General features: G+C 40.9%; 1 protein-coding gene across 2 annotated transcripts; it reads left to right on the forward strand.

The window, feature by feature from the left end:
* The first annotated feature begins 9,218 nt into the window (after positions 1-9,218).
* Positions 9,219-24,551, forward strand: LOC135104853 (kynureninase-like). 2 transcript variants are annotated; one of them, XM_064012536.1, is made up of 9 exons: positions 9,219-9,329; positions 17,770-17,891; positions 18,378-18,536; positions 18,712-18,928; positions 19,349-19,459; positions 20,405-20,614; positions 21,489-21,701; positions 22,395-22,619; positions 23,157-24,551. In XM_064012536.1, exons 1-9 carry the CDS (start codon positions 9,315-9,317, stop codon positions 23,283-23,285), a joined length of 1,401 nt encoding a protein of 466 aa, XP_063868606.1. In that variant the 5' UTR covers positions 9,219-9,314; the 3' UTR covers positions 23,286-24,551. The 2 variants fall into 2 exon arrangements, with proteins under 2 accessions (XP_063868606.1, XP_063868605.1); XM_064012535.1 differs by having other exon boundaries at positions 9,229-9,329; positions 17,767-17,891.
* Positions 24,552-25,000: the final 449 nt, after the last annotated feature.

The raw sequence follows: 25,000 nt of genomic DNA on the forward strand, positions 1-25,000 counted from the left end.
CAGCACCAATACGTCCTATACTTTCTACGACTAACAGTTTCCTCCACTACTGCGTCATTCCTTCATCAGTTCTCTTGTTGTTGTTGTTGTTGTTTTTGTTGTTCGTATTATTATTATTATTATTATTATTATTATTATTATTATTATTATTATTAGTGTCCTATCCTTTTCTGTGTATTCCTTTTATACCTTCTTTTTCTTCCTCTTCCTCATTCTTCGCCTCGTCTATCCTTGCAGCAACTCTTCCTCCCCCTTCATTTCAGCAGGGTGCCACCACAACCACCGGCACCACCATCACCAACAACCACCACTACCACCGCCACACTGCCCAGTAACATTCCTCCTTCGAACTCCTGCACTGAAGCTTCGAAACTCAAGACATGCTTCATTTCCGGAGAAAATTAGGAATTGTTTCGGTCTTAAAACACAAGTGAAGGAGACTGGTTTGGGGGAGAGAAAAGGGGGAGGGGGGTAAGAAGGAGAAGGAGGAGGAGGAAGAAAGATGTGCAGTTATGGAAGATTAAGTCAAACGTCACGATGAAAGAAGATGGAAGAAGAGGAGAAGGTGGAGGGAAGATGGACGGCGGGAGGGACGGAGGAAGGGAGAAACACGAGAGAGAGAGAGAGAGAGAGAGAGAGAGAGAGAGAGAGAGAGAGAGAGAGAGAGAGAGAGAGAGAGAGAGAGAGAATAATGATGAAGAATGGTATTCAGGAAGAGATTGGGAGTAAGAAGAGTTGAAGCCTGAAGGAGATACAAAGGAATACAGAGGAAAGCCAAACAGCAATAAACCTTTAGGTCCTTGAAAGGCTCTTTGGCAATTACTTCTAACTATAGCTACAGAGTAGAGAGGCAGGATGAAGAATGGGAGACAGGGAGAGAGTGAACTGAAGGGAGAAGTAGGGGAAGACGAAGAAGATGCAGGAGATTGCGATATGGCCGGCGGTGAGTGGATGGGAGGAGGAGGGTGATGGGGGAAAGGGAGATGGGGAGAGGGGAGGAGCGGAGTAGCAGACAGCCAAGCATCCCAACCCCTTAACGCGCCATGCGACCCGTCAGTCTTGCCTCTACCACGTTCGCCAACTGAGCTCCCGCCACACTCCGCGGCCCGCACCCCACGCCGCCCCAGCTTCTCCAGGCGGCGGTGAAGGGCACGGGCGAAGGCGTGACGGATGTACACGCCTCCTACACGCCCACGGATATCTGCTCCCAGTGGAAGCCTCAGGGATTGCGCCCACGCGAGATGCACGTCCCAGGGAGTGGAGGGTTGGCTGGACTGACGAAGGAGAGACAGAGAGAGAGAGAGAGAGAGAGAGAGAGAGAGAGGAGCCTTGACGACTGCTTATGCAAGTGATAATAGACAGAGAGAGAGAGAGAGAGAGAGAGAGAGAGAGAGAGAGAGAGAGAGAGAGAGAGAGAGAGAGAGAGAATTTCGTAGCGGTGTTGCTTAGCGTGTGTATGTGTGTGTGTGTGTGCAGTTCTTGTCCTTACACGGTCACGTGTATGGCAGTGGAAGTGATGGTAGTATTAATAGTAGTAGTAGTAGTAGTAGTAGTTGTTGTTGTTGTTATTGTTATTGTTATTGTTGTTATTGTTGTTGTTGTTCTTGCTGCTGCTGCTGCTGATGCTGCTGTTGCTGCTGCTGTTTTTGTTATCACTGTAATATGTAATCATAGTAGTAGTGGCAGTAGCAGTAGTAGTAGCAGCAGCAGTATTATTATTATTATTATTATTATTATTATTATTATTATTATTATTAGTAGTAGTAGTAGTAGTAGTAGTTGTTGTTGTTGTTGTTGTTGTTGTTGTTAGTAATAGTAGTAGTGGTAGTAGTAGTAGTAGCATCAACAGTAGTAGCAGTAGTAGTAGTAGTAGTAGTAGTAGTAGTAGTAGTAGTAGTAAAAGTAGTAGTAGTTATTGTTGTTGTTGCTGTTGTTCTTGTGGTTGCAGTAGTAGTTGTATTGACTCACTAGAAATGAAGAAATAAGTCAAATCCATACTGACGTAAATTGATCAAGTTTCATAATTATAATCGTGCACAAGAGTGATGTTGATGGACGATCAGTAAAGTAGTGGTGGCCTTGGTGAGATCATCGTAACACACACACACACACACACACACACATACAACGCAGTAAGACGAGTGTGAAGGCGTGCCATACCCTCTGACCCTAGTTTAAATTGGTAGTAATAGTTTGGTTTAGTTTAGTTTATTGCCACTATAAAATAAATACATAAATTGTACAAAAGTAGACATCATCCTTATTGGCATAAGTTCGCAGAGCTATTAGCCTAAATTATTGGAAATGTTCTAAGAAATATAATACATATATATCGTATGCGGTTATTAATCAGCGTTAATCTGTCTCTGTTGATTTGCATAATATCTCTTAATCTTATTTTTAAAAGTGTACAAATTTTCATTGTTTTTAAACCCGCTGGTAAACTGTTCCAATACATTGAACCTATACTCGTACAGTGCAGAGAAAATTTAAACAAAGTTGTTCGTGGCTGTGGACACATCAAGTCAATATTGTTGCCTCTTGTACCTTGGCCGTGGTGAGAAACACTAAATACATTGTTATCCCTTTCATTATTAATATCTTTAAAGATAGCAAGAAAAAAGTCTTAAAAACTCAAACTTTAGTAACCCTAAATCATTAAACAACACATCAGTAGAAGCTGTCCTGCCCTTAAAAGTAACAGTTCTAATTACTCTCGTCTGTGCAACGATGACATCCTTTTACAAGAGGGGGCCAAATACATCCCCACACAGATAAACAGTATATAAGATATGGGTAACATAATGAAAAGTAAAGATTTTTTTATTGTCTCAGTAATTAATTTATATATAATTTTATAAAGAATTCCATATAATTTTAATAGTTTCATACTAACAGATTGTATATTTATTTTCTAATTCACATTTTGATCTACGATTACACCAAGAAATTTAGCATGAGGAACTCTCTGAATCCCACGTCCTACAAAGTAAGTTGGTCCAAGATGATTATCAGTAGGACGATTTTGGTAAAGAATGTAAAAAAAATAACAGTGGACCTAAGATGGATCCTTCCAGCACTCCCTTGACAATATTTTTCAGTATCGACTTATTGTTATTACAGAATACAGCTTGTTTTCGGCCTGATAAATAACTTTCGAATAATTTCAGGGGTAAACCCCGAATTTCTAAATTTTCAAGCTTTTCCAAAAGTATATTATGATTAAGTGAATCGAAGACTTTAGATAAATCTATAAATAAACCTATTACATGAAATTAAATTTCTAAACAACGATATACTGCCTTGGTAATTTTTGTAATGGCCTTTTCATTAGATTTATTCTTGTGGAAACAAATTGGTGTTCAGAAAATAATTTGCCATTTAAAAAAAAAAAAAAAAACCTGTGAATCTTTTTCTATTGACTTTTCAGAAACTTTGGTGAATGAGGGTAAAACTGATATGGGTCGATAATTGTTAACATTATCTTCCTTACCTGATTTACGAATGGGAATAACTTTTGCTATGTTTAATTTATCAAGAAAAATTCTTAAAAAAAAATAATAATTATATGTGAAAGCGGGATAGTAATACAGTGCTCGAGGTTGTACAAAGTTACCTTTACCGTTACTGCGTACAAATATAGAGATATTTGTGCTAGTGTGTTGAAAACTCTCTGTGAGATGTTTGCGTATTAATAGGCAGATTAAGATGTTCTGATATTTAAAAAAAAAAGTGATTATTGAAGATGTTTGCCATGAGATCACTCTGATTTTTTAAAGTTTTATTTCAATTCTTTAATTACAAGTATTTCTTCCCAAGATCTTACTTGTAATGTTCCGTGTTAATTTTACTCTTCCTTGTCTTCCTTTAGGCGAGCCTTTGTAGTAGTAGTAGTAGTAGTAGTAGTAGTAGTAATAGTGGTAGTAGTGGTAGTAGTAGTAGTAGTAGTAGCAGCAGCAGTAGTAGTAGTAGTAGTAGTAGTAGTAGTAGTGGTGGTGGTGCCGTTGGTAGTGGTAGTAGTAGTAGTAGTAGTAGTAGTAATAGTGGTAATGGTACCAGTAGTAGTAGTAGTAGCAGTAGTAGTAGTAGCAGTAGTAATAGTAGTAGTAGTAGTAGTAGTGGTGGTGGTGGTACTAATAGTAGTAGTAGTAGTAGTAGTAGTAGTAGTAGTAGTAGTAGCAGCAGCAGCAGCAGCGGTAGTAGTAGTAGTAGTAGTAGTATTAGTAGTGGTAGTGGTGGTGGTACCAGTAGTAGCAGCAGCAGCAACAGCGGTAGTAGTAGTAGTAGTAGTAGTAGTAGTAGTAATAATAGTAGTAACGGTAATAGTTGTAGTAGTTGTGGTAGTAGTAGTAGTAGTAGTAGTAGTAGTAGTAGTAGTAGTAGTAGTGTTGGTGGTAATAGTAGTAGTAGTAGTAGTAGTAGTAGTAGTAGTTGTTGTTGTTGTTATTTTTGTTATTGTTGTTGTTGTTGTAGTAGTAGTAGTAGTAGTAGTAGTAGTAGTAGTAGTAGTAGTAGTTGTTGTTGTTGTTGTAGTAGTAGTAGTAGTAGAAGTAGTAGTTGTAGCAGTTGTAGTAGTGGTGGTAGTAGTAGTAGTAGTAGTAGTAGTAGTAGTAGTAGTAGTAGTAGTAGAACTGAAATTAAGTGGGCCTTAATTTTATTAAAAAATTTTGTTGCCTTTGGGGAGTGGCCCTCTTACATAAAAAAAAAGTTTTGGTGGTGATGGTGGTAGCAGTAGTAGTAGTAGTAGTAGTAGTAGTAGAAGGAGGAGGAGGAGGAGGAGGAGGAGGAGGAGGAGGAGTAGGTAGTGTAACAACTAAAACTACCCACAAAAAAGTCACATATCAGGGATGATAGAGCGGTAAATACTTATTATTTTTCTGTGTCTTGTTATGGTCTGCATACATTGCAGTTATATAGATTTTTAACCCTGCACCTAAAATTCACAGTAAGTACCTACATTAAATGCATTTATTTCTAATTTATGTAAATCATGTAAGCGTGCGTATGTATGTAATGAGCGTATGCATTCACGTGCATTTCTTTGTAAATAAAACAGTAGAACCATGTTTGTGTTTGTTTTCTATCATTTGAGCTGTGCCATACTCTTCCGCAGTGACATCTATGGAGTACCCATAGGATACTGGTGAGGATTTGGTGCCTCACTGAAAAGAATTAAATCTGTGATATAATATACGAGTAAAGCCAAAAACTTCGCATAACATTGGTGGCAGCGGTGGGAGGGAAACCCTTACCACTGATCACCACGAGCCAGCATACACGCTTGTACTGCAGCTCTATGTTTGGGAGTGGCTTTAGTCGTCACTGAGTGTAGCGTCACGTTTCTTCATATTATAACAAATCAATCTTTCTGAGCACACACACACACACACACACACACACACACACACACGCACACGCACACATGCCTTCCTGCTCACATGACTACATGGTGAAATCCTTAGTCTGTATCATGAAGTATTTTGTTCTCTCACTGAGGCAGTTATCATAGGATACAGAGATGATCAGATGATTACTTTGGTTCTCATGGATGTTTTCCTCAGTGACAGTGCAGAAGAGCATGCAGGGAAGGCAGTGGTAAATGTTGCCACTAAGTTTTGCTGTTATTATGTGAACTGGAAAGTATTGTTCCCTTGTAACACACTGGTGACTGTGGCCTGCGTGCATGATGACACTGGGACTCTGCCTTCTGTTCATAGGACATCTGTCTGGATTGCGACTCTTTTGATCTGGAAACCCAGACTTATCGCTGCTGTCTGCTTCTTGTCTGGCAAATAGTTCAGGGGTCTTTTTAACTACCCTGTCTGTGAGTGTGAACACTTCTCCCTGTTCTTAAATCCCCCCAGGTACGACAGTTGTTTTTCCGCTTGGTATTGTATCTTTGCATTGTCTGCAATGAAACATGAATGATTAACTTAGCCAGAGGTGCCTTATTCACAGAGTTGTGTCTCCTTAACACAGCTATTGTTCAGATTTTATACAAGGATGTTGTTCTCATCAAATATGTACGATTGTTCTGATCATTAAGGCGTTAATTAGCTAAGTTATACTGGATATGTTTGATTTTTTACAATGGTAATTTTCATAAAGCACACTTATACTCTTGATTTAAAACACGTATAATTTCCTTTCGATGTAGGGAGGGCTAAGCTGGCCACTGCACTACAGGAAGGAGCAGGGGGCGGGGCTGGGCTTCTAGGTCACCTTAACCTGCCGTGGCTGTAGTGTCTGACTGTACTGTTTGTCCCATTAAAAAACAAATATGTTGATTGTTTGGTAAAAGGGCAATTCTGGAAAGTTACCGCCCCGCATTCCCTTCCCTGAGATGAGCGCAGCACAGTCTCCAGCAGACCCCCAACTGCGCCCCATTCCGCAGCCTGCCCCACAATGCCCTCCGGACCTTCTGCACGTGAACGTATCAAGGGGAAGGTGAGAAATGGTAAAATCCGAAAATGATCTCCCTTTTCCTCCTCTTCCCCACATCGCTCCCCTTTCTTAAGTCTCCCCCTCTGTCTCCCCTCTGTCTCCCCTCATTCCTTCCCTTTCTCTTACTCCTCTTCCTCTGTTAAGCATTTCCCCGTCCTCTTCCCCCATCCCCCTCCTCAATTACCATATTCCCTCCCCACTAACCCTTCCTTCTCCCATCCCTTAAAAACGTACCTCATAATATATATATATATATATATATATATATATATATATATATATATATATATATATATATATATATATATATATATATATATATATATATATATATCACCTCTAGCCGTTCTCCTACAACATACTTTCCTGACGTTCATCTTTCCTTCATTTTCCTTACGCACAACACAAAATGTTCATAAAAAACATAAAACTTTCCACTACTCTCTCTCTCTCTCTCTCTCTCTCTCTCTCTCTCTCTCTCCTAACAATGGTCCACAGAGCAAGTGTCTGGTCGTAGCTTTTGCCCCTCATCTCCTCTCCCATTGCCTTCCCACTCCTCCCGTCCCCTTCCCACTCTCCTCAAAGCCATGCCTCTCCATCTCGCTCTTCTCATTCGACCTTCTCCGTCTCGTCCCATCTCTTTTGACCAATCACGAAGCAGCTTTTCCGCCTCCCTTGCCCTGTGTTTGTGTTTTGTTTTTGTGTGTGTGTGTGTGTGTGTGTGTGTGTGTGTGTGTGTGTGTGTGTGTGTGTGTGTGTATGGAGCATCTCTCGTTATACGGAATGCGATGTTCGTTATCCTGTATTACGTTATTAGTAGACATAACCTCTGCGACCACTACCACTACCATCACTACTACCACTACTATCAACAGCAGCAACAACAACAACAACAACCATAGCAACAGCAACAATTACTCTACTACTACTACTACTACTACTACTACTACTACTATTTTTTTATGCGCAAAAGAGATAGACCAAGGACAGAAACAAATCTAAGCAAAACAACAAAGAAAAATAGTGAATAACAATAAATCAAAGGTCAAATGTCTCTTCCAAAAAAGAAAAGAAGTGATTTCCAAAGAAGAGCAATTCATGTTTGGAGGAACCTTGAAGGTCATAAACAAGGTCAGGTCGTAGGAAAAGGGGATGAAAGAGTGAAAGTATTGGTTAACTCTTGCATTAGAGAGGTGGACAGAATAGAGGAGAGAATGGAAGGCAGGTCCTGTACATCAAGACCGCAGGAGGTTAGTTTTTTTTACTTTTTATTTAAGAGAGGCACTGGCCAAGAGCAACACAAGGAGCAAGAAAAAAAAAAAGGTCCACTGAGGTGCCAGTTCCAAAAGAAAGGTCAAAAGGATAATCCCGAATTGGAATATAAGTATCTTGAAGCCTCCCTCTTGAAAGGGGTGAAATCATAGGAAGGATGAAATACAGAAGCAGGCATGGAGTTGCAGAGTCTACCAGAGAGAGGGATGAATTACTGAGAATACTGTTTAAGTAAGTTCAGAAGGGCAGCAAGCATAAAAAGAGGATGATGCTTGTGAAAACCTTGCTTCAGGGACTGGCATTCTAGTGGGCCTTTTCCTGTCCTTTTTTTTTTTTCAGAAGACTTTGTTGCCCTTGGCCAGTGCCCCTCTTACAATAGGAAAAAAATATATACAACAGTGCGGCGGCGTAGCTCAGACTGAGAAGGCGTCAGAGGGAAGGGTGAGGTGAAATGCTTTTGCCTGTTAGCTGTCAAAATGAAGTGTGTGGGTGGATGTCTTCATTGTGTGAAAGGCATGCTCCATACAGGAAGATTCTTTAGAAAGACGTAGGTTAAGAGGGGACCTGATAGAAGTCTTTAAGTGGTATAAGGGTTATAACAAGGGAGATGTAAGCAAAATTCTTAGGATCAGCAACCAGGGTAGAACAAGAAATAACGGGTTCAAGCTTAAAAAATTTAGGTTTAGGAAGGAGATAGGAAAAAATTGGTCCTCAAATAGAGTGGTAGATGAGTGGAACGGACTCGGTAATCATGTAGTTAGTGCTAAGACACTAGAGAGCTTTAAGAGAAGATTAGACAAGTTTATGGATGGGGATAACAGATGGAAATAGGTAGGTGTGTTTCATACAGGGACTGCCACGTGTAAGCCTGGTCGCTTCTTGCAGCTTCCCTTATTTCTTATGTTCTTATGTTCTAGGGGAAAGCACGCAGAGATACGACGCTGGACATTCCAATTCTTATAATAAGACTGTTACGTCGCCACCACCACCACCACCACCACCACCACAAAAATGTTGATAAAAATGCTAGTAATGGTGATAATAATAATAATAATAATAATAATAATAATAATAATAATAATAATAATAATAATAATGTGATAATAATGATGATAATAATAATAATAATAATAATAATAATAATAATAATAATAATAATAATAATAATAATAATATGATGATGATGATGGTGGCCCAGGCAAGACACCATGCATTCACACACACACACACACACACACACACACACACACACACAGCATTCGTAATACTAGTACTACTACTACTACTACTACTACTACTACTACTACTACTAATAATAATAATAATAATAATAACAGTAATAATAATGATAATAATGATAATAATTAACTTCATAAGTAACACACAAAGGCAAACAAAACAAATAAAAGACATCATGACACACACACACACACACACACACACACACACACACTAAAATTTCCCCCATGATATCACTGACTGTTATATAAAAGAGAGTGCACCCAAAAAATTCACTTCAGAACCGCGCCACACAACGAGCGACGCACACCACTGGGCTGCCCTTCAGAGAGAGAGAGAGAGAGAGAGTAGTGTTCATCATGGAAAATTTTAAGGTAAGTTGTTTGTTTGTTTGTTTGTTTGCTTGCTTACTTTCCTCTTTTCTAGTGTGTGTGTGTGTGTGTGTGTGTGTGTGTGTGTAATTCTGTATAACATTTATTTGTATAATAATCCCTTTTGAACATGCATATGCACACATACATACATACATACATACATACGCATTAACGCTGAAAACTATACAGGAAATCATCAAACTTACGTATATGAGCACGTTTCTTTTTGTGACTCCTTTATTTATTTTGAAATGTCCGAAGTGAAATGCAGAATCATATGAAGAGTGTGTGGACATTGCATGATTTCTATTATTATTATTATTATTATTGTTATTATTATTATTATTATTATTATTATCATTATTATTATCATTATTAATCTTATCTTTATTATTTACCTTTTTTTCTATTTGGGTTTTTTATTTTTTTTTATTTATTTTTTTTTCGGGGGGCCATTACTGATTAGGTTAACTGTAACTGCTTTGCTGGTGATCACAAGTAAACCCGTGTTGACGAGACCAATACATAAGTTTCGTTACCTATCAATCAATGTTTTCATGTCACAAACCTAAGCTCCCTTTCAGATCATTATGTCAGTGTTTCTGTGACGCTGCAAAGTGTGCAAAGTGGCGGGGGAGGGATGGGAGGGCAGCATGTCACTGGTGGAAGCGGTCCCAGCAGGTCAGTACTGTTGTGGCTTGCAAACCTGGGGTACGAAAGAATCGGAGCTTGCGTTGTCCTCTGTTTAGGAAATCATTCAGTAAAGCTATCAAAGAAAAGTGATGAGCCTGTTTCGGTAGGGAGGAAGAGAAGAAGAAGAAGAAAGAAAAAAAAAAAAAGGAAACACCAGACACTGACCTAGATAGAGAGGGAAAAGTGCATTGTGATCGAATAATGACACAAAGATGGAAGCCCCACCACCTCGCCTGAGCTGTGGGTGCACAATGCATATTGCCTGGTCATTGATGTGTTTGGCTTTCATGCTCACGTTCAGGGTTTGGTCTCTGCCGCGCCGCCTTTCTCTAGTACCTCAGATTTAGTTGAACTTCTAAATCAATTGCTCATTACTTCCCCGTACTGAGAGTGTTCTGGTTGTGTCCTGGTGAGAGGCGGTACAAGCCTTTTCTGCCTTTTTATTGCCCTTTGCCGTACCCACTCTTACGTATAGAAAAGTAAAGGGAAACTAGTGAAATCCCAAGCAACTGATCCAACAGGGGGAGGAAAGCCGTGTATTGACCTTAAGATAGAAGCCACACACGTCACATGAGCAGAGGGCGCACCTCATTGCTCGATCAGTGCCGTGCTGGACTCTCATGATCAGACTCCTGGTTCCATCTCCAGCACGGCGCCTTTCTCCCAAAGCTCAGATGTATTTCAGCTTCCAGATTCAATTGGTCAGTACTTCAATATGCTGAGGATGTTCTATTTAATTGGTAACTCTGAAATAAGCGGCGCCATGTGACCACAGTGTTGCGGCGCATTAATCAATGTATACTAAAATGTTTTGGCGTTTTCATTCGAGGGTTACGTTTGCTGAAGTTAGTTTAGGTTTATATTAATGCAGTTCATTATTTTCACAGCTTATCCCTTCACTGAGTTGATTACGGTTTCAAGAGACATCATAGTTTACGCAGAAATACTCAGTCCCGGAATTAGTAGGCTAAGGTTATTTACATAATCCCTTAGTTGTACCCTAGTGTGGGGCGGCGCATTCCAAAGTATAAAGTAAAAAAAAATAAAAAATCTCGGGAGTTGGCGATCCTTTTGACGTCTGAGACACTGAACTTGTGCCTCTGTGTTTTTTGTCCACCTGGAGTTTATTTATTTTTTTTCCCCTTCTTACATATGAGGAAGGTTTTTTTTCCCTTCTTACATATGAGGAAGGTTTTTTTTCCCTTCTTACATAATATTATGAGGAAGGTTTTTTTTTCCCCTTCTTACATATGAGGAAGGTTTTTTTTTTCCCCTTCTTACATATGAGGAAGGTTTTTTTTTCCCTTCTTACATATGAGGAAGGATTTTTTTTCCCCTTCTTACATATGAGGAAGGTTTTTTTTTTCCCTTCTTACATATGAGGAAGGTTTTTTTCCCCTTCTTACATATGAGGAAGGTTTTTTTTTTCCCTTCTTACATATGAGGAAGGTTTTTTTTTTCCCTTCTTACATATGAGGAAGGTTTTTTTTTTCCCTTCTTACATATGAGGAAGGTTTTTTTTTTCCCCTTCTTACATATGAGGAAGGTTTTTTTTCCCTTCTTACATATGAGGAAGGTTTTTTTTCCCTTCTTACATATGAGGAAGGATTTTTTTTCCCCTTCTTACATATGAGGAAGGTTTTTTTTTTCCCTTCTTACATATGAGGAAGGTTTTTTTTTTCCCTTCTTACATATGAGGAAGGTTTTTTTCCCCTTCTTACATATGAGGAAGGTTTTTTTTTCCCTTTCTTACATATGAGGAAGGTTTTTTTTTTCCCTTCTTACATATGAGGAAGGTTTTTTTTTTCCCTTCTTACATATGAGGAAGGTTTTTTTCCCCTTCTTACATATGAGGAAGGTTTTTTTTCCCCTTCTTACATATGAGGAAGGTTTTTTTTTCCCCTTCTTACATATGAGGAAGGTTTTTTTTCCCCTTCTTACATATGAGGAAGGTTTTTTTCCCCTTCTTACCTATGAGGAAGGTTTTTTTTCCCCCTTCTTACATATGAGGAAGGTTTCAAGGCACGTCTCAGATTTTTGGATAATTCTTTTTGACTGTGCTCTTTGGGGACTGTGAGATGATTGACATATGTATTCACAAGCATTTAAGAACAGAGGAACACTAAGTAAAGTAAAGATTGTTTAAGCAGACCCTGAATACATTACAGTTTTCTCTTTACAATAATAAGTAAAGACATCACTGTTATTATTTTTACCCCTTTGTTTTTTGCTACAGGACTTACAACAATGGATTTTTTTTTTCTTTTCACAAGCATCAAAGAGCCTCAAATATCCACAAAATGAGATCAAACATTATTAACACACATTCTTGCCACTTTGATTTTTTTCCTTAACAGAACCTCAGTGAACGAAGCCAACACCAACAACATAGATGAGAGACTTACCATCTTAACATCTCCCTCGTGAAAAGAAAAATAGACTAATATATATTACTTTTTAAATCTGAACGTAAAATTAACACACACACACACACACACACTCTCTCTCTCTCTCTCTCTCTCTCTCTCTCTCTCTCTCTCTCTCTCTCTCTCTCTCTTATTGATTTTTAAGTGAAGTTTGAGTCTGAATTGAGTTCGAACACTTGATCGAGCGTAGAGTGGCAGCTTTCTTACTCAGTCATTAGCGCTCTTGGGAATTAATAGCCACCCTTTTGCACCCACCCACCCACACACACACACACACACACACACACACACACGCCAAGAGGAAATGTGGCTGTAAGAGGGATGGGTATATGTGTGTGTGTGTGTGTGTGTGTGTGTGTGTGTGTGAATCCAGGACGCATGCGATACATTAATAGAGGTCGGAGTGACAGACATACAGCATATAATCATATAATCGTAAGATGTGTACAAATTATACAAGCGGGACATGCCAAGCAGACAGCAGGTCACACAAACACGTGAGCAGAGGCATATTAAGTTAGTGCCGCAGAATGAGGTGGCGATGCTATCAGTGAATTAAGCTCTGATGATCTGATAACATTCACTGATACAAGTGTTGCTTGGAGGAAAGAAATCAACGCAGGTATTTATTTATTTATTTATTTATGTTTTTTTTTTATGTAAGAGGGTCACTTGCCAAGGGAAACAATAAGCGTGATAAAAAAAAAAAATATTGAGAGTGCTGGTCCTTAAAGAAAGGTCGAAAAATTGAAGGATAGGTGTCATGAAACCTCCATCTTGAGAGGTTGTCAAAAGCACACATGATTTATTTAACTAGAATAAATAAAAGTAGTCCGTCTATTTATCTATTTGCCTATCTATCTGTCTATTTGCTTGCCTGCCTCTTTGCATCATTCATCGTTTTTACAATAAGGTCGAATTTTAGAAATAAAGCGAACACCAAAGCGGAGTGGTCGAAACTCCGTGCTAAATATATATTATACCAACATTTCAAGAATTCTAGATCCGCATCCTGAAACATTTTGCTCTCATCACGACTGATCGGCCAGGTTTTCAAGAGTGTTTATCCTTTTAGTAATGTACAAATCTTGTTAATCTTTCACTATAACCGTAAAAACATCACTAAAAACCTGCGTAACTTCAACTAGAGTCTTCTGAATGCAGTGGAGGAGCGGTCAGAAGTGTTCATAATAAGCCATGATATGAATAAAGGCTGCTGCGGTCATACTGATTTTGTTGCTATGCTGCTCCCTGTTGTGCGGAGCCTCCAGATCACCACGCAACACAGGGGATGATGCATTCATTTTCTTGTCTTGGATCTTGGATCAGACTTGCAGTCTTGGATCAGTAGTATCATGTCTTTTCTTTTCTTTTTTTGTATACTATCAAAGCATAATATGTAATACACGTAGAAACTCTTCGCTATTCAAATCACATTACGTGGTAAAAATAGATATTGCGTTATATAATCAACATGTAACCCTTAGCAGTAAAAAATATAACACAGTAACTCCTTTCGAATATAACACACAAGACAGTCATCCTTCACAAACACAATACATAAAGAATGACAATACAGTAACCCATCAGGGAGCCAACACAACACCAATACATCACAGTACATTAACAATACAGCAATTCATCACACAGACAAAAAACATCAGCAATACAATATCAATACAATAACCCTTCAGACAGGCAATACAGTAACGATCCATAAACAATACAGTAACAATGATCTCCACAGAAGACAATACAGCAACAAGCAAGAGAGTCATCCTTCGCAAAGACAATACATCAACAGACAATACAATACAGTAAGCATTCAGACAGCCAATAGAGTAACGATACTTAAGCAATACGTTAGCAACCCCTCACAAACAAAGAAGACGACAACAATACGGTAAAAATAAATAAATAAATAAATAAATAAATAAATAAATAAATAAGTCACAGAAGGATAACCACACTTAGCATATACAACGCAAATAACCCTTTACATTTACAAGCTACTCAAGGCACATGTGCTTCTACAGACTCTCCTCACAGACAAGCAAATGAATAAAGCAAGTCTGTATAAGTATAAGAAGGAAGGAAAACCTGCCTCCTGGAAACAACAGTGTAAATAACATACATACGTGACTGCAGTGAATATAATGAACTACTGTCAATATAAGCCAGGAAAGTAGGTAATAAAAGTGATGCAAGCTCCATGACTGGTGTTGAGTGCTTGAGTGCTTGAGTGCATTGTGTGTTGGGAGACCCGTGGACACTAACGCAATATTGTGTGTTGAGAGACGTGTGTTGAATGTGTTCCCCGTGGACGCGAACATAATTTCATCAGTGTTGCGGTGACCTGGGGTGTTGTGATATTCGTAACCTTGGTCAGTTCTCGCTCTCTTTGTATCTTTATGCCACAAACTTATGTTCGCAAGGTCCAAGGTCGTGTGCTTCTTTACTCTTCTAATAAATAAAGAAAGAAAGAAAGCAAGGTTGTATGAACTTAATGTAATTTAAGAATGAGTACATAAAATTTTTTGTTGTTTTAGAGGCAGGCGTAGTAGTAGTAGTAGTAGTAGTAGTAGTAGTAGTAGTAGTAGTAGTAGTAGTACCAGCAGCAGCAGCAGCAGCAGCAGCAGCAGCAGCAGCAGTAGTAGTAGTAGTAGTAGTAGTAGTAGTAGTAGTAGTAGTAGTAGGAGCAGTAATCAGTTTGACTCCCTGCCACAAGCGGTGTACAGTCGCGTCAGTCACAAGTCAAGGCTTTGTACGCAAAACAATGTGGTGACTTGTGCCTTCTCATCCTGTACCTTTGGAAGACAAATAACGCTCCAACTGACGCGTCCACGCTTGACAATCTCAGCTTTCAAGATTCCCATGGTGGTTTAACAAGAATTCTATTTATTTATTTATTTATTTATTTATTTTTTATGTAAGAGGGAATCTGGCCAAGGGCAACAAAGAAGCTGAGAAGAAAAAAAATAATAATACGAGTAATGATAAATAAATAAATAAATAAACAAATCGATAAACAAACAAAAGGCCTTCACGTAAACAGAGACAAACAAAAGTAAAAGCCGAATAATCATCGCTTTTGAAAATATACCTTGTGAGTGTATGTATGTATGTATGTATGTATGTATGTACCAAATGTGTTTAAACTTGGGTAGTAGAGTTCTGTCCAGTGCTTATACGTGTACACCCATCACATAAGTCGCCGCCCCTGTCCCGCCCCCGCCTCCGCCTCTGCCTCCTCAGCACACCACAGACACTACACGCCGTCGTACTTGTATTTTGATTTGAATATTATGAAATTGAACGAGAGAAGGATCCAATGTTAAGTTAGGAAAAGAGTGATAATTGATTTACTATTGAAGAAGAAGGAGAAGAAGAAGAAGAAGAAGAAGAAGAAACAGGAGGAGGAGGAGGAGGAGGAGGAGTAGGAGGAGGAGGAGGAGGCACAAGAAAAACAAGAAAAGAACAACAAAAACAACAACAACAACAACAACAACAACAACAACAACAACAACAACAACAACAACAGAGGAAGGAATAGAAGGAAAAAAAAAAAAGATGAGGAAGAGGAAGAATTAGAGAAGGTACGATAATAACATCATCCATAAGAACCAACCAACCAAGCAACCAAACAACTAACTAACCACCCAAACAAGCAACACAAAAATAACCCAAGAAACAAACACGCAGACAAGACAAGACACCAAGAAATCATGACAACACAAACAAGCATCAAGTCTCCCTCCCAGCAGCGCGTTCTGTGTTCATAAACCCTCACAGGCGAGAAGGAACACACGAATGCTTCTCACAAGACCAGCCACCGCACCACACCATCCCGCCAACTCATCGGACAGACAGACAGACAGACAGACACACCAAATATTGTATTACAGCATGTTTACTTAGTGTTTGGTCAGTCGTTCCTTACGCAATGTGGGTGTATGGATGAATTAAATAATAGATAAATAGATAGATACATAGATAGATAGATAGATAGATATAAAAAGGAGCAAGTGAAGGCTTATGCTGTACACGATCCCATCTCGTTACACCAGGAGTCAGCAAAAGAACAAAATAAGAAGAAAAGAACAATAAGAACAAGGACAAAAAAAATAGGAAAACAAGAATAACTCTGACACTAATATAGAAATGACTAACGAAGGAGGAGGAGGAGGAGGAGAATAAGAACAACAACAACAACAAAGTAACTAATGAAAAAAAAGAAAGATAATAAACACACATAAAAATAATAACGATAAGAAATCCCCAACAACACTCACTCGTAGAAGATAAAGACAAATCCGAAGCCTAACTGACCAATAAACCAATGTCACACAAGCAGAGAGGAGGACAATGGTAATAATGTAATAGAGGCTGGGTGAAGCAGAGCCATCTTTCGGGGGAAGGGAAAACGAGACAGGAGCGCGCCATCCATAAGCTAGAGAACAATGAGGTGAAAAGTGAATGTAAGTAAAACATTTCTTGACGTGGCGCCGTATCTAAGTAAGAAATGCATTAAAAAAAAAAATACTGGTAATGTTAAAGTGACAAAAATAAGATATCGTTCAAATTTAAAAAGATGAAAAAAAAAATAAAAACTAAACACTAGATCATATTGCACAGAAATAAAAAAAAATAAATAAAAAAATAGTAGTAATGTTAAAATGAAAGGTAAACATAACAAAAAAATAAGATATCGTTCAAATTTAAAAGAATGAAAATACTGAAAATTAAAAACTAGATCGTATGGCGCTGAATTAAAAATAAATAAATAAATAAATAATGTTAAAATGAAAAGTAAGAGTAAATAAAAAAATAAGATATAGTTCAAATTCAAAACAATAAAAACAACTAAAAACTAAAAGCTACAAATTAAACGAGCTTAGATTTCAAAGAAAACGATGAACTTGGCCAGACACAGAGCCATCTACTGGAGGCGACAGGAGACAGCGGACCAAGGAGTGACGCCCTAGATATATTTAGTCTGCGTAGGAACACCGACAGCCGGGACACAAGGCAGTGAAGGACATGGAGAGAGAGAGAGAGAGAGAGAGTGTGTGTGTGTGCATGCAGCAGCAGCAGGAGCAACAACAACACGACCATCACCATTAACAACAACAACAACAACACTTCTAGAATCACCACCACCACCACCACCACCACCAAAACCACGAACTAACACCTCCCTCTTGCCCTCATTTCCTTCCCTCTCTCTCTCCCCTCCCTTCAACCCTACCATAACCTCGCTCTCCCCTCCCACCCACGTCCCACCAGTGCCCTCACCACCACCTCCGTGTCTCCTCCAGCAGCAGTCCGCCTCGCCCAGGGAGGTGCTGGAGTCCCTGGCAGCCAAGCAGGGACTCGACCTCCTCGGACCCGCCTTCGCAGACCACATGGACAACGAGGACCCACTGAGGGGGATGAAGGACAGGTGTGTGTGTGTGTGTGTGTGTGTGTGTGTGTGTGTGTGTGTTTTTCCTATATTTGTTCTCTCCTGAATCTGTTTCTTTAGTTCTTCTTTAGTCTACACGTAAACTCTTATTATTAAAGTGTGCGTGCGTGCGTACTTGAATATTAGCTGCACGCCCACGCCCCTGTACGTACATGTAGTTACAGTGCACTCTCCATGTTCGTGCGTGAGTTTTATCAGTATTCAGAAACACTTTACTCCCACGCCACTACTATTTTCAAAGGCCACAGTGGTGATTAGCCGGGTTCTCAAGACGATTTCTCCTGTCAATAGTGTAGAAATCTTGTTAATTTATCACTAGAACTTAAAAAAAAAACACTTAAAAACTCATGTAGCTTCAGTTAGAATATTTTGAAAGTTGTGAAGGCGCGGCACAGAAGTGTTTCAGAATGTGTCCTGAGCTGCACGCACACTGCCCTCTATATCTAAGTGCAGCACACCCTCCAGGTTCGTGTTCCCGCGAGTGGCCGACCAGACCTGCGTGGAAGGGATTATGGCCGAGGGAGAGGAGGAGGAGTGTATCTATATGTGCGGTAACTCCCTCGGCCTGCAGCCCAAGACCACCAAGGACAAGGTGGCGGAGACCCTCAACTCCTGGGCCAAGCTGTAAGTGTGTGTGTGTGTGTGTGTGTGTGTGTGTGTGTGTGTGTGTGTGTGTGTGTGTGTAGAAATTATCCATACATCCCATTACTTCCATCCAGTCCTCTTCCTTCCCTCATTTATCCCAATCCTGCATCTCTCCCCTTAACCCTTTCCACATCCCTCACTTATCCATCCCTAGGGCGATCAACAGTCACTTCCACGGCTCCCTTCCTGCTGCCTACTGCGACAACTACGGGAGGGAAACACTGGGTGACCTGGTGGGAGCAGCCCCGTCTCAAGTAGTCATCATGAACGCACTTACTGTTAACCTTCATCTTCTTCTCCTCGACTTTTACCAGCCAACGGAGACCAGATACAAGATTATGATAGAGGGGCACGCGTTTCCTTCTGACAGGGTGAGTGTAGGGAAGGACAGAAGAGTCAAGAGGAAGGGTGTATGTATGAAAGGAGGGTGTAAGAGTAGGTGTGTGTGTGTGTGTGTGTGTGTGTGTAAGAAGGGTGGATATCAGATGGCGTGTTGGCTTGTAATGAGAGTGAGATATAAAGGCATGAGGGTAAAATAAATAAATAAACAACGAAATGGATAAATAGATAAAAAAAAAAGTGAGGGAGAGAACGGGGAAATAAAGACTGAAAAGGAGACGAAAAGGGAGAGAGAGAGAGAGAGAGAGAGAGAGAGAGAGAGAGAGAGAGAGAGAGAATGCAAGCGAGGGAGAGAGTGTGTGTGATGCCCGAACTCACAAATTAAACTTACACAACCACCCCTAACCCCCCCCCTCTCTCTCTCTCTCTCTCTCTCTCTCTCTCTCCCGCAGTACGCCATCCAGTCCCAGGTGAGACTCAGGGGCCTGGACCCGGAGAAAGCGGTGCTGCAGGTGAGGCCCCGCCCTGGGGAACACACCATCAGGACAGAGGACATCCTACAGGTGAGTGGGGCAGGTAAGGGGGGGCAGGTGAGGGGGACAGGTGAGTGGAGAGGTGATGGGGACAGGTGAGTGGACATAGGTGAAAGGGGCAGATGAGAGAGACAGGTGAGAGGGACAGGTGAGGGAGACAGGTAGAGGAGATAGGTGAGCAGGAAGCATAATAGCCTATTCATGTCTATAAAAAGTTTCGGTACAATAGACAGACACCATAACTTTGTGCTTTTGCTTCTCCTTTTGCTGTTTCCCCAGGGTGGAGGGTTGGCGCCACGTACGAATCTCCTCCGGTTGTTTCTGTCCTCTGCGTGTTCTCCTGTGACTCCCATCCTTTGCAGTTCTACCGCTGTTCCATCCCTCCATCTCACTCTCTGTCTTTCCCTCGATCTTCTTCCCTCAACTGGTTTTCTCCAGGTTCTTTGAATCGGTTCCTGTTCTTCTCTTCTTACTACGTGACCAAACAATCTCATTTTTTATTTTCTCATTACTTCTGTGATGCCCTCCACTCCTGCTCTCTTTCTCACTTCTTCACTCCGTAGATGTTCTCTAGTGATACACACCCATTATCCACTACAACCTTGTGCTCACTGCCAACAGCAACACAGTGACAAGCACGCTCTCCGCTCCGCCTCTTCCGTTATAGTGTTTTCCTGATTACTTTTTGATAAGAAGTGAAATTCTGAAATCTTGCTATTTTTTCATCGGGCGTCATCGCTCATTCCGCCTTGGAAACAGACAGATGAAAAACAAACAGTTCTTCAGATATGACAAGTTTTTGCTGCGTCGTCACTATTTGTCTCATAAACTCTCGTTTCAGCAAACGCAGCGTCCAGGAATGTGGCCTTATCTTAACCTGCCAACCGTCCATCCTTCTCCACCTCTGCACACTACACCTACCCGTCCATCCTTCTCCTCTGCACACTAAGCCTATTCCTCCGTCTTCCCCTGCAGCTACTGAAGGAAGAGGGCCCCAGCATTGCCGTGGTGTGCCTGAGTGGCGTCCAGTACTACACCGGCCAGAAGTTTGACATGGAGCGGGTGACGAAGGCCGCGCAGGAGCAGGGGTGCGTGGTGGGCTGGGACCTCGCTCATGCTGTTGGCAACGTGGAGGTCAAGCTAGACGAGTGGGGTGTGGACTTCGCTTGCTGGTGCACTTACAAGGTGAGGACGTGGAAGGGTTACAAACAGTGGCTTATGAATCAAATTTTTTTTGTAAGCAGTGCAACCGCGAGCTCTTTGGGGCCCGAGGGGTCCTCAGGCACACGGGTTCGAATCCTGGCCACGTTCCGAAATTAGGAAGGGCATCTACTCGGGGTAACGGTTCCCAAATGCCACAGCTAAATCCTTCGTTAGCAGACATCGTCGTAGCCCTAAAAGACTAAGGAAACAGGATGTAAATACAATAATTGTAGGAAAAACCCATAAACTTCGATCCACATTTGATGTCATTTTTGAGGATTGCCTTTACTGCGGTGCTGCTTCCTAGTGTACCTTGAGATTTGCGTGGTGGTGGTGGGCTGTGGGGCTGGTGGCAGTACAGGTGGTGGCATGAGAGGTTTACATAGACAGTGAGGGATAAAAGTTTCTACAGAGGAAAGAACAAGGCTGTCTATTAGATACAAGAAAAAGGAAGTGAATAGAAGAGAACTCTTTCTTTTTCCTCGACTCGCTTCATCCAGATAATATGTTCATTATTATAGAACAAGAAATAATGGCTTCAAGCTTGAAAAACTTAAATTTATTAGAGGTAGGAAGGAATTGGTTCTCAAATAGCGTGGTAGATGAATGGAATGGACTCAATAATCAGGTTGTTAGTGCTGAGTCATTAGGGAACATTAAAAGAAGGTTAGACAGACTTAAGGATGGTGATTGTAGATGGAAATAGGTAGGTATGTTTCATGCAGGGGCTGCCACGTGTAGGCCTGATGATCTCTTGCAGCTTCCCTTATTTTCTTATGCTCTGAAGTTCTTGAGAATCAATGACATCATGACCCCTAATACCTCACAACTCTTTCTTTTCCCTCTCTTCCTACAGTACCTGAACAGCGGCGCGGGCTGTCTGGGCGGGAGCTACGTGAACGCGAGGCACAACGAGAGGACGGGGCCGAGGCTGCAGGGCTGGTGGAGCAACAGGCAGGAGACGCGATTTGAGATGCAAGAGCACTGTGACCGATCCTCCGCCGTGGATGGCTTCCGCATTAGCAATCCGCCGCCTCTGCTGATAGCGTGCGTGCTGTCCAGCCTGGAGGTGAGCAGGAACAGGAGGAAGAGGTGAAAGTGTAGGCGGAAGAAGAGGAGAAAGAGGAGGAGTTGGAAGTGGTGGTGGAAAAGGAGGAAAAGGAGGAGGAGGTGGAAGTGGAGGTAGAAGAACAAGAGGAGAGAGAGAGAGAGAGAGAGAGAGAGAGAGAGAGAGAGAGAGAGAGAGAGAGAGATGACGGGAGGCGGAAAGAAGCTGAGGGTTGGGATTTGTAAGTAAATTCTATAAAAAAAAAGTTCCTGCTTGAAAATTTCCCCCAAAATAATTTCCCTCATGACAGATTCCCCCGAGCCAACATAACCTCTCACCTAATTTGTCCTAACCTAACCTAAACTAAGCTAACCTTCCCTAATCTAACCTAACTTGACCTAACTTAGCCTAAGGTGATTTAGCATGGAGTTACTTTTTCATCTATTCATTCATTTACTCATTATTTATTTATTTATTCATCTATTGTTTTATTTTGAATTTTGTTAATCTATTTATTTATTTTTTTTTTGGGGGGGTGGAGGGTGCATGGAATACTGTTAACGATTTATTTTTCTCTTCCTTGTTTTCCTTGGCCAGTGACCCTCTTACATAAAATAAAAAACAATAAATAAATAAATAAATAAATAAAAAAGTTGGGAGCGTGGAGAACTTACAGTATACGCGGTGACGGTCATCCTTCTTTCCTTCCTTCAGATCTTCAGAGAGGCGGGAATGGCACGCCTCCTTCAGAAGCAGTTTCTCCTGACGGGTTACCTGGAGATGCTCATCAAAAGCCACTTCCGGCGGGGGAACAATGAGCGGCCCTTAGTCACCATCATTACCCCTGAGGACACCAGTCAGCGCGGGTGTCAACTGTCTCTCATCTTTTCCTTCCCTCTCAAGCAGGTGCACAAGGAGATCAGCAAGAGAGGGATCATGGTGAGTGGGAGAGGCGCGGTGAAGTGGTGAGTGGGGCCCTGCTGACTCTGTAGTGAAGTACTTGTCTGTGTTGAGGGTTTGGTTCTGGGTTATGGTATTCATTTCAGCGGGAGGGAGAAGTAGCGCTCTTTCTTCATAGTTAAGAAAAAAAAATGTGTATGTAATGAATCTCTTTCATTGTTTTCCTATCGATAACTTTTGACTTCATATTTTTTTTGTCTTCATTTTTTTTTTCTTTTTAATATTCAAGTTGTATTTTATTCCACTCTCTTAATTCCATCAAACTTCAAAGTATCAGCCATGTTTTCTTCCTACTCGCACTCTCGTTCCCTTCCCTCACTTCATCACTTCACAATGCACGTCACATTTCCTCATACCACGTTCCAGTTTCCTCTCTTTAGATGTAACCTCTTCTCACCTGAACGTCACATTTTCTTCCTAGTATAGTTTTTTTTTTTTTCCAAATGAGACACTTATACACACTACACTCGCTGCAGGCTCGTTTTCTCTCGTCCTCACTTCGTTCTCTGCCCGCAGTGTGACATCCGGCAGCCTAACGTGATGCGCATCGCCCCAGCGCCGCTCTACACTTCCTTCCGCGACGTTCACCGCTTCGTCACCATCCTCGGCAGCGTGTTCGACCTGTGCAAGACAGAGGCTGGCTAGCTGCTCTGCCCCCGTCCCCCTTCCCCCCTGCTCCACTCACCTCGTACCTGCATGCCTACTCGTACCTATTTATACTTCCCAGTGGTCCCTCGCCTTCTCAACGCCCTGTCTACTTTACTTGTCCCCTTGGTGTGTACAGCATGCAGCCACCGAGGCCTTCCCCCTTCCCCGGTAAAGTTACAGAATCACAGCAATCTATCTGTTCACTCACACGATACTGTATTTTGTGGTAACATCGTAATTCATTGTTAAATACATGAATGATGCTATTATTATTATTATTATTATTATAATTATTATTACTATATTATATCTTTAGCCGCCCTAACTTAAGCTAACTGCTAAGATACTGACTCTTATAAAGCAATGAAGTATGCAATGTTACTTACCAGAAAAATATAGTTTCGTCTTTAGTAATAAGACGGTGTGATTTTGTGTATCTAAACGCCTTTTTCTGTTATTCTCTTATTCTGTTTACCTCCCTGTTTCATTCCTTCACTCCCCTTCTTATATATGTTACACTGCTGGCTACAGCTTTCCGTTTTTCTTTTCTTTCTCTCATTCCATTTTTTTTTTTTTTTCCGGTGGTAGTATCGCAGATTTGCGGTGTATGTCTCTAGTCGTTAATGGTGACGATATGTAGCGCACAGGCAGTACTGTCTGGCCAGTGGCTCCCAACATTCTGGCCACCACACATTTGTTCTGCCTGCCCCTTACCCATGCCCCGCTCCATGCTCAGCCCGTCATCACAATGACTAAACACTCCTGCACTCATTACCCACGTCCATATAAACACCACTCAAGCAATACCTGTTATCTTATTGATTCCACATTTTGTTTTCTGTTGAATGTTAGGTAAAGAATTTAGCATTTTCCTTTTGCTGAATCTCATATACTATAATTATTAATATCATACTTAAGAAGTAATATAATGCATATCAAAGAATTGCATATATTTGTGGAGTGTATTCAAACATTGCCCTGTGTGAAGTCCAGCGAAGAGCTGTCATTGCCTTTATGGTGCCCAGCATTTTGTTGTGTGTCCCCGGGGCGACCACCGCGGCCACCAGTCTAGGAACCACTGGTCTACCTGTATGTATGTTTAGGCATTTACTAGTACAACAGGAGTGGTCGAGTGTACATCATCACTGACTATAATCTGGTAACGTTTATTGCTTTGTAGCAGTAACAATATAGAAATGTCTCTTAACTAATATATTGTGGTCATTATATACTATATATTGCAAAATATACATCACTTGTATATTTTCTCTTTCCATAAACCTTACTTCTACCCCTACCGTCACGAGCAATAGGTAATAGGGACCAGTAACCATTAAGACAGGGTTACAGATGGACAGGAAGGCAAACAGTAGTAGAATCAAGGGACAGGTGTGACTAAAGGCCTGCAGGTGTTCAAGGTAGGTATTCAAGAAACAGTCAAGGTAGTCAAGAATCACGGGTCAGTAGCTAAACAAGGTAGAGTCAAGGAACAGCAGGTAGATATGTAGGGTCAATGGTCAGCAGGTATCAAGGTATCAAGCAAAGGGTAGGCAGGTTGAATTCAAGGTAAGGTCCAGGGTAAGCAGGTAATTCTGCATTATCAAGCAGGAAAAACACTGCTGAGCTTTTTAAATGCCTGGCCTTCTTAGCTCGGCTTTCCAAACGTTCCAGCTGCTTATGTAAGCTTATCTAGACTTTTGTAAGTATTATGG

This window comes from Scylla paramamosain, chromosome 11 (assembly GCF_035594125.1).
Source record: "Scylla paramamosain isolate STU-SP2022 chromosome 11, ASM3559412v1, whole genome shotgun sequence".
NCBI lineage: Eukaryota > Metazoa > Arthropoda > Malacostraca > Decapoda > Portunidae > Scylla > Scylla paramamosain.

Coding starts and splice junctions, on each gene's coding strand:
- LOC135104853 (XM_064012535.1), top strand. Junction 20,615..21,488: donor CTTGCTGGTGCACTTACAAG/GTGAGGACGTGG, acceptor CTCTTCCTACAG/TACCTGAACAGCGGCGCGGG. Junction 22,620..23,156: donor TCAGCAAGAGAGGGATCATG/GTGAGTGGGAGA, acceptor CTCTGCCCGCAG/TGTGACATCCGGCAGCCTAA.